The sequence below is a fragment of the Cynoglossus semilaevis genome, chromosome 14 (genome assembly GCF_000523025.1).
Source record: "Cynoglossus semilaevis isolate Cse_v1.0 chromosome 14, Cse_v1.0, whole genome shotgun sequence".
Lineage (NCBI taxonomy): Eukaryota > Metazoa > Chordata > Actinopteri > Pleuronectiformes > Cynoglossidae > Cynoglossus > Cynoglossus semilaevis.
The window spans coordinates 27,739,319-27,749,730 of NC_024320.1; the positions used below are offsets into that span (position 1 = coordinate 27,739,319).

Sequence of the window (10,412 nt, forward strand, 5' to 3'; positions counted from 1 at the left end):
TTTATTCTCATTCACTTGCGACTTTTTTCCTAATTGAGTTTTTTTTTTCTCGTAAAAATTTAACTGTTCCCCTTCAAAAGTTACAAACGTTTTCGATAAACTTGTAACCCAATCGCATTAATTTATGACGGTATTTTAGCTTCGGATATAACTGGTTGCTTGTGGTCTTTAATTCTAAAGTTTACGGCATAAAACAAAAAAATGTCCTCGAAAAATCATAATCTTAATGTGACTAATAATTCGAGAATTTCTTTTCCTGTTCATGAATATTCTTAAGGGAGAACGGACTTTGTCCTAAACTGTCAACCTGTTGTTGTACGTGCTTACTGTAATGTGATTTTCAGGGGATATTGGTGAGTGAGTGAGTGAGTGAGCGAACCTGTTGCTCTAACTGTCACATACATCCGCAGTTCACCGGTCAAACACCGGATATTAGTTCCCATAATGTAATATAGTGAAAGCCCACACGGTTTCCCATCAGAGCCCAGCCCTCAGTCACATGGTTCACTGGGTTTTTCACCCAGAGACTGGAGGCAGGAGAGGAGGACACACGGCAGGATTGGACCGAGCTAGAGAGGAGAGAGGAGGGGAGGAGGCCAAACTGAGGCATAAACATCGGTCTGATTCATTTGGAAAGGTTTGACCAAGGTCGTGTCAAAACTGCAGCAACACCATGTAAAATCTCCACCATCTTCATCCAAACACCAGCACCAACCACCACCACCACCAGCAGCAGCAGCAGCAGCAGAACCACCACCACCACCACCACGCCCGGAGCTCAGCCAGCAGGGGTAAACACACTTCTACTACTTCTTGGAGCTGTTGCAAAAAAGTTTAATCTTTTCCCGCAGCAATGAAAGCGTCACGGTGGCACACAGCTGAAAGGAAAACAACTTTACTTCCTCAAACTCAACTCAGATTTCTGCTTTCTGGTGAAGGGGGGAGGAGATGTTGGAAGCACACACACACACACACAGAGACACCGACGTACACAGTCACAGTTAGTCAGTTGGCGTAAACCAAAAACATTGACTCGAACATGCTGTGGGCTTTTCCCCCCCGTGTAACCAACACCGTGTGAAGTGAGTTTGTGTTCTTCCTCAGCAGGGGGAATGATCCTGAGCTCACTGGGAGCCTGCTGCCTCAGCCCGGAGGCCAAAGAGGCTCGAAGGATCAACGACGAGATCGAGAGGCACCTCCGCCGGGATAAGAAGGACTCCCTGCGGGAATTCAAGCTCCTGCTGCTCGGTAACTTTGCTTGACTCCACTTTCGTTTAAAACGAAATCACGGAAGTCGTAAAACACCAACAAACAAGCAAACGAACAATAATCTCATGTTGAATTAACTTATATAACTTGTAGATCACACTCGCGTTTAATCGACTAACCGATTGGACTTTTAACCTATGTTTAGGTGTGGAAAACGGTTACTGATCTGACCTCCCCTATTTAAAGTCGTACGACAAGTGGTCTATGTTGACTTTGTTGTAAAAATTGCTACAGAAATTACGTATGACTTTTGTTTCAACCAATCAATTTCTCCGAGGACAGAAACAGAATCATTAATTTGAAAGGTAAAATGTTGAACTGTAAGTTTTTGATAAGAACGGCACTGCCATATCAGTAGCAGGCGTATGTTTACAAAAAATAAAAACAATTCAGTGTTCCAAAAAATGAAATTTAAACCAGTCTGACCCTTAAAAATGGCCCTTCCTCAAAACTTCATTTTCATTAAGATGTTACTTTATTTAGTTGTATTTTAACTTTATGATAATATTTCTTCTTTTTCCTCAAACACAAGTTTGAAACTGTGAATTTTCTACACTATATTATTATTTAATATCCAGGCACTGTTTTACAAAAACATGTCACTCAAATAATATTTTTAAAAAATACATGCTGTTAAAAAACTTTACCTAATCAGTAATAAGACAGAAAAAATGTCCTGTCACAATGTAACAGTTTAACACATTGATAACGTACAACAACAACAATAATAATAATAATAATGCACTACAAATATACCTGGGCGACAAAATTCTTGGCAGTTTTTACAAAATTATGTTTCACAACAATAATAATAATAATAATGCACTGCAAATATACCTGGGTGACAAAATTCTTGGCAGTTTTCGTGCAAGAAATTACTTCCTATTTATATAATTAAAAATTGTAATTATAATAATTGTCAAACGTTGGAAAATGTTCAACTCATTCCGTGGGACATCATCTAATAGAGCCACATTTTTGCCACTGCTGCCGTGTTACGGCTGCATCAGCAGCGGTGCTGTAAGTTAATGTGAAGCCGTCAGCTTGGTTGTGGCAACTCTTTTTCTTCTTAGTCATGAGGAGTGTATAACTGCCCATTCAAGTCTAGCAGTCCTTGTTCAAAGTGCTGACACCTCACTAACTGCATATTGAAAAGTAAACAACTAAACCCTGATAATGCTTTCAGTTTTAATAAGCGGGAGGTCTTTAAATAGTATAAACACTTCTCAAAAAAAAAACAACCCTAAATTATGGTAAATGTTAAAAGTGTGTTTTTTCTCACGTCTCTGTGTTGCTGGGAGTGGAAGTAATGACGTGGTCTAGAAAATTCTGCAACTTCTCCTTGTACAGATGAACGTACACACGGTCATTTGTGAAATGAGGACTGCGTATTAACCCTACGTAGGCTTACGATACCTTTTATTTAAGACATCAGAGACAACGGACAGTCCATCAACCCACTCCCATTAGTACCATAAGAAAGAAAGGACAGTTGACCTAGTGTTGACCTGTGGGAGCATTCTATGGCCTATATTGGTGGTTCTGTGAGAACTTATTAAGCTAGAGTTGTAGTTATTATCTTTTATGTAGTGACTCAACAGAAAGGAACGCGATTCAGAAATTTTCTTAAGCGCTTGAAAAAAGCAGCTTCCCTGATGATTAGGTTCACATTTCTGCCAATTTGATTCAGTTTTCACACAGTATTAGTTTTTGAAAACTTAAATATAAGAGACAATATAAGACTTTATTCATCCCACACTGGAGAAATTCAGTAATTTCATTAATATTTTTATATGATTAAAATACAAATTAATTTTAATTTGTAAATTCAAAGACAAATTTGTTAAATTGCATATTTGCCAATTTTCATTACCACATTAACCAAACATACCATACCCTAACACTGTGTTGTCTGATGATTCTTTCAGGAACTGGTGAGAGTGGAAAAAGTACTTTTATCAAGCAGATGAGGATCATCCATGGCCGTGGATACTCTGACGAGGACAGGAGAGGCTTCACCAGGCTGGTCTACCAGAACATCCTCACAGCCATGCAGACCATGATTCAGGCCATGGCCATGTTGAAGATCCCATACAAATATGAACACAACCAGGTAAGGCTCACCCTGTTGTTCTGCCTCATAGACAGGAAAACATTCCTCGACAGAAGCCCAGGCAAAGTTTACTCTGCATTACTGTATATTGGAGGGGGGAGGGGTGGGGGGGTATTCTGGTAACTCTGTTTGGATTTGCAATCCTACTGTCAGATTTTGCCAAGAGACAGAGCAGACTGACTGTTGGAAAGTACACACGATTTAACAAAGCAGGCATGCTGAGACAGGTTCTCCTGAGCAGAGAGAGAGAGAGAATTCCTCATTCATCACTGTGGAGTCTTCTGTTCTTGTCTTGTCAACAACAGAAACCTATTAATCACCACATCCGCAGACTCACACTTGTTAAGGTTTTAGGTGAGACTGTGGTCCAGGATGATAAGAGTCCAGTAATGCCGTGTCCATTGACTGCACAGGAGGGAAGGTGGGCTGTGTGGGTGTTATAGACCTTTGGCAGCGTCAGCTGGGTCTGAGTCAGCAATGTTGACTACACTTTTTTTTGTCAACTGAGTAAATGAAGACATTTGGAAGTACAGCCACAGAGTGTATTTAACAATTGAATGCAGTACTAACAAGTGTTTATTGGTGGTTGAAAGTAACTCTGCCTCTATGGTATTCTGTGGGGCAATTAGAATACAGTTATCTGATTTATCACGTAGCACAACTAAACATTACACATAGTTTATCTGGTCACACCAGTGATGAGTGTTGTCTCATTTGTGATGGCACTGTAGTGGGTGATGAGTGTTGTCTCATTTGTGATGGCGCTGTAGTGGGCACTTGGCCTCTGCCCATTTCTGTCTCTCTTTGTATCGACAATATATCTATTGTCGATACAAAGAGAGACAGAAGTCTAATATGTTTATAACTATATAAACAATGTTGGAATGACTTGTATAACATTTGCATAACATTGTATAAGGATTCCAACGAGGGGCGTTCAGGTACCATTGGATATTTGAAAATCTTGACGATTAAGGCAATGAAACAGAAGTAGAGCGTCTGTATATTTTTATTTTATTTTATTCAAAGAGCTTTTTTATTTCATATATTAAGCAGTTTTTATTTAATTTGTTTTATACACTAATATTATGCAGAGTGACGTCTGTTCATAAATGTGGCTGTGTGACATTTGGCTCTATCTTATAACTGAGAGTTTGTCTCTGTAAAAAAGAATCCAAGATCATATAATGCTTTATGGCAATCCCCTATTACATCACAGGAAAATACCAATATTTGTCAGGTATCGCCGGTCAGCTAAAAACAATTAAAATAGTTAGAGTCGATGTCGCCCAGCCCTAAACAGTATTAACCTTTAGACACCGGAAACATCTCATTTCTATCATGGTGTTTAAATAAAGGCAGATTAGATTTATTTTTTATTTTTTTGCAGAGTACACGCCTCCAGTATTTCTGCGTGTACACCCATTGACCAGGTTAATAAATAACAAAAACATTTTCCCATCATTCTTTGTTGGAGGTGGTGATGTAATGCATTGGTGCAACCCACCTGTCTCACAACACAGGAATTCCCCACAGAGTGACTCCAGGATCTTTGTTTGTCAAACACAGCTTTTTATCAACAAAAAACTTGTATAGACGGTCTGACAGCACTGTACACTTTACAGACGGATTTGTAATGCACTTCCCGTAATGCTGATGATAGTTCGGCTGAAGAGAACCATTAAAATGTTCTCACAACATGTGCTGTTTTTTTTGCTGTGACTCCTGAATCGTATCAGAGAAACATTAGTCAGGAATCAAACAAAACAGGAAACAAGGGTGAAATAGAGAAAATGTAGCAGAAAAAGATGATGACACACACACACACACACGTAAGGCTTTAAGATTTGTTATACTGAAACCTCTGAGAATCGGGTTAACAGTTTTTGAAACAATTTTGAAGTAACTAGATCACGTCACTCAGGGGTGGTGTAATTTAATGTCAAATAAAGTTTTAGAAAGCTAAGTTTTTACTAAAACCGCTAAGGCTAATTATGTTTGATTAAATCGTCTTTGTGAAATACAATTATTGAGCTTCATTTTACTAATAAACAAAATGTCAGGGTCTGATCCGTACTAGGATAACTCTTTTCTACCCAGCATTCATAACTTAACTTAGTATTAGCTGAGTTATATTTGTGTATTTTTTTGCTAGTAAAGTGTGTGTTGAATGTTTTCTGTTGGAGTTGGTATATGGTGTAAGTTTCAGAACCAATTTAATTTAAGTTTTATTTTGGGTCTGTGCCATAAGTCTTGAAAATATAATTAGATTGTATTATTTTTTAGGCAAAACTCAAATTGACATTTTAAATATTGTAACTGTTATAAAAACGAAATATATGTAAAATTATTTTGAGCTGCCTTTACTTTGTTTTTTTGTGGAATTTTGTGAAATTCCTTGGAATTAATATTTAGGACACTGTCAGGTGTTCAAGTACAGAAAACCCTGATTCTCTTTCTTTGTCAGATTACGGTGACACCCTTTTGTTTCCCTTCAGGAAAATGTTTCTGTTATCAGCGCAGTGGATGTGGACAAAGTGACAACATTTACAACCCCAATCGTGGACGCCATCAAGAGTTTGTGGAGTGACTCGGGAATTCAGGAATGTTATAATCGGAAAAGGGAATACCAGCTCTCGGACTCAACCAAATAGTGAGTCTCAACAGACATTAATAACTTCATAAACATTCCAAAAACATTCCAAAATGGTATTCACAGCCTGTCATCTGTTTATCGCTCTGAGTACAGCTTCAGTTCAGTAGTCATTCCATTTATGGTTGCTGATTATGAAGCAACAAGAGATGAAGCACAGACACATGACAGCAACACTTGAAAACAAAGTGTTTTCATTGTCTTTCTGTTGCTTTTGTTATGTGTCCGTCACTGTTGTGCCACCAGCTATCTAAATGACTTTGACCGAATCGCTGATGCTGCTTATCTGCCAACTCAGCAGGACATCCTGAGGGTCAGGGTGCCCACAACTGGTATTATAGAGTACACATTTGACATGCAACATGCAGTCTTCAGGTGAGTACTGCTGTCGAGTTTAAAAAACTTAAACAGTTTCAGATGTGTTGTCAGGTTTTATCAATATCTTTGTGTCATGTGTTGAGCTGCATTATGTTTCATGTAATCAGATTTTTCAATTCTTTAAATTTGAACAAATTTAAAACCAACCTCAAATGTTAAAGCAGTTTGGATTAATAACCTTTATTTTATTTTTAAATGCCTACAAAAAAAAAACAAAAAACAGTCAGTTTCCTGTTTTTATCTTTAGTGCTGTGGCTTCAGCTGCTTCCTGTTCTTCATTTCAGTTCTTTGTTCTGGAAAACTTTCATAAAATGTATTATTGTGTGCTGTGTTTCACAAAATTCACCAGAGTAATCGTCTAACTGCATGCTAAAAACATCTGTGTTTCACAAAATTCACCAGAGTAAGCGTCTAACTGCATGCTAAAAACAGACTGTCAAATTTGTGTGGTGTTAGCACAAATGTTAATCACTCTTATGCAGCTTCAGGAGCACAAGCAGGACGGCTAATTTGCTAACCTTGCTGTGTTTATCGGTCAAATTATTGGCTTGAATTTCATTACCGGAATGACAGAAATTAGCACATGAACGGCCAAGGATTAATCCAATCAGATAGTTCATCCCTAATCATATTATCTGGTGCCTGTTACCTGGTAGTTATTTAAAATTAAATAAGAGAAGGACTACTACTACTTTGCACAGCATAATACTTATTACCTTTGTCAAATCAGGATCATTGTATCTGTGTACAATAGTGATAATACTGTTGTAAAAGAGGTCTGTCTGTCTGTCTGTCACAAATCTGTCTCTAAGTAATTATGTAGCAATGGGAACCACCTTTGTTTGCAGGATGGTAGATGTGGGAGGCCAGCGTTCTGAGAGGAGGAAGTGGATTCACTGTTTTGAGAAAGTCACGTCTATCATATTCCTGGTGGCACTCAGCGAGTATGATCAGGTGCTCATCGAGTCGGACAAGGAGGTAAACAGACAATGTGAACAAAGTGAAATGTAAAATTACAAAATGACCAAAAGGGAGAAAGGACAAAATGAATGAGAGATGGCAGAAACATGTTACAAATGCAAAAGTAAAAAAAAAGATAGGACAACAAAATAAAATACACAATCTTGGAAGGACAAAAGTCCATAGGAAGAACTTTGACAAAAATACACCCATAATAAATTAAAAAAAATTAAAACAAAACTTAATAATACTAAAGAGGCGTCCATAGGAAGAACTTTGACAAAAATAGATCCATAATAAATTTAATTTGACAAAAATACACCCATAATAAATTTTAAAAAATTAAAACAAAACCTAATAATACTAAAGTTCAAAATGGCAGAATAACAAAGTGACAGATATGTCAAAAGGGACCAAGTAGCAATAAATAAAAATAACGTAAAAAAGTCACAAGCTGAAAATAAATTAATTTACTAAATTGAAAATAATGTCTTCAATTTTCACATCCCTTTAGTTAAATAAGACATAATAAGTAAACATCAAGGCTGGTTTGACTCTTACAAGTTAATCTGCTGTTTTATTTTAAGGAGGGAGCATGCTGGGAGTTTTCCCTCTCTCCCCCCTCTCTCCTCACAAATCCTTTTTCTTTGACACTACATGTAGTTTAACTGCAGGGGGAGCTCTTTAGTTGCTCTGTTCTGCTCTAATGCAACGCTGCCTGGATTTGCTCAGGGTCACACTTGCGTCTGATTTTCATATTAATGCTCACACTGAGAATTCTGTGCCATTTGTGTTTCTAAGAACCGGATGGAGGAGAGCATGGCCTTGTTCCAGACAATCATAACCTACAAGTGGTTCAAAAAGACCTCCATCATCTTGTTTCTCAACAAGTTGGATTTACTGAAGGAGAAAATCATGTATTCACATCTGGTCGACTACTTCCCCAAATATAATGGTAAGAGGGACATCTTAGTTTTTTGTTCTTAGTCTTACATAAAAGTGTTGCTTTTATGTTTTTATTTGTTAGCTGTGATACAACAGCTGAAATTAGAATTCATGTGTTTGTTCTGTGTCTATTTCCACAACAGGTCCTAAGTGGGATTACAAGGCGGGGAGAAAATTCATCTTAGACATGTTTGTGAGTCTCAATCCAATACTGAAAAAGATCATATACTCCCACTTCACCTGCGCCACAGACACAGACAACATTCGCTTTGTCTTTCGAGCAGTGAAGGATTACATCTTGCACGAAAATCTTAAAGATTACAACTTGCTTTAAAGCAAAAAAAAACAAACAAAAAACGTTCAAGTTGCCGGCCTTTGGTACAGTGCAGCTTGCAGTGAGGGGGACTCTGCTGTGACTCACTGTACTACTGATCACTGTAATCCCAGACTGTAATACTGATGTACTTTACAATTTCCTGTTCAGCTCTTTGGAGGAAGATGACTTTCACCATAATGACACGTGTCCTGACATTTCAAGTGGCTGCTGAGTGAGCAGCTAAGCTGAGGTGCAGCGCCTAAATTTGTGGAAAACAAATGTATGTAGAAGGATTCAGAGGGGTCACAAAAAGTCTTTATAAGAATAACAACGCTATCTCTCCACGTAACCTCTATTAAAGTCCTTTCTGATGGTGTTTTCACCAGAGAATTTCTTCTTAGTAGGAATTATGGGAGATGTCTTTAATAATAGGTCACAACTGGCGTCTTTGCCTCATCTAAGGATTGAAAACCAGTTCCTTTCCATAACTGCCACTAAATACAATTTTCTCTCGGTTTTGGCATGAAGCAGATGGACAGCAGTTCTAGTCATTTCCTGTTTGTTCTCTTGGTGAGAGTTATTAAAATAATTAGGAATATCAAAGCATTAAAAATATGTAATTTGATCAATCACAAGGTAGCTGTGAGGAAGTCATGATTAATTGTGATTGTAATCAATCTCAATTAATCGTGATTAATCAATATCAAGAAGAACAGGAATATGAGTTTTTCATTTTTGTGGCTAATCCAAATGATGGAATTATTAATATGGAAAAATTTGATGGATGGATGGGAATGTGACTTATTCACACAAAAAATATAGTGGCATTATTTTCCTTAGCTCGTTAAAATCCCGTGAACTTTAGCAGCCCTAGGGTTAACGTGTTTCAACTAAGAAATCATCAACATCCATCTTGGAACTTTTTTGGTTTCAACTCTTGTTGACAAGTTCAGTACTTGGTCAGTGTTTCAGGGAAGTGTGGACGTCCATCGACTGCTGCGGTTGACGGTCACATCAACTAATGTACAAAACAGTGTAAAATACCTAATGTGTTCAGTCTACGTTGTGACTTGATGGGGAAAAACACTAATAGTTGTTGTGCATCCTGTTTGAGATGTGAATTGTAGCAGGAGCTTTGTGGCATCAGCTCTGTTTGAGATGTGAATTGTAGCAGGAGTTTTGTGGCATCAGCTGATAATTACCGTGTGTGTGTGTGTGGTTTTTTCAAACTTGATTCAAGGGATAGCAAACATATTTTTCCTTTTTTATAATTTCATACATTTCAAAGAGAAATTGCTCTTTCTTTTCTAAAGTGTTGTTCTTCAGCTTAAGTATTCAGTTCAGGGACTTCATGTGTTGTCTTTAATAAAAGGGCTTAAGTACTTGTTCTACTGCTTCTGTTTAAGCAGATTGAACATTTTTTTATGTATGCAACCTGTTTTTATCAGTGTGTTAAAATGATCTCTGCAGAAAAGAGAAGCATTGTGTTAGGTATTTGACCAAAGCACTCTGAATTCTAATCCATGCACTGTTGGAGGGATCTTTAGTAAAAGTGTATAATAAAAAAAATGTAAAAAAGGAAAAAATATATTTAAAATGTCTAACTTGCACAGTGTGTTGCTGAGATGTTTTAATAGTCTATTTTTTTTTTATCCTGATAAATAAATTGTTTGTCTGCTCCTTACACTCTTGGCTGGCCGTTCAAGTGTTTGTCTTCTCGGCCGCTCAGTCAGCTCTGGCGTCTGGCTCCAAGTGTCAGTCTTAAAATCCTCCTGTGT

The 10,412-nt window shown here is 37.6% G+C and overlaps 1 protein-coding gene across 1 annotated transcript; it reads left to right on the forward strand.

Moving 5' to 3' along the window:
• Positions 1-446: 446 nt before the first annotated feature.
• LOC103390421 (guanine nucleotide-binding protein G(q) subunit alpha-like) lies at positions 447-8,668 on the forward strand. Its single transcript, XM_008326271.3, has 8 exons — positions 447-791; positions 1,105-1,248; positions 3,198-3,382; positions 5,881-6,035; positions 6,282-6,410; positions 7,262-7,391; positions 8,175-8,328; positions 8,462-8,668. The coding sequence occupies exons 2-8, from the start codon at positions 1,113-1,115 to the stop codon at positions 8,650-8,652; spliced, it is 1,080 nt and encodes a 359-aa protein (XP_008324493.1). The 5' UTR covers positions 447-791; positions 1,105-1,112; the 3' UTR covers positions 8,653-8,668.
• Positions 8,669-10,412: the final 1,744 nt, after the last annotated feature.

Coding starts and splice junctions, on each gene's coding strand:
- LOC103390421 (XM_008326271.3), top strand. CDS start 1,113: ATGATCCTGAGCTCACTGGGAGCCTGCTGCCTCAGCCCGGAGGCCAAA. Junction 1,249..3,197: donor ATTCAAGCTCCTGCTGCTCG/GTAACTTTGCTT, acceptor TGATTCTTTCAG/GAACTGGTGAGAGTGGAAAA. Junction 3,383..5,880: donor ACAAATATGAACACAACCAG/GTAAGGCTCACC, acceptor GTTTCCCTTCAG/GAAAATGTTTCTGTTATCAG.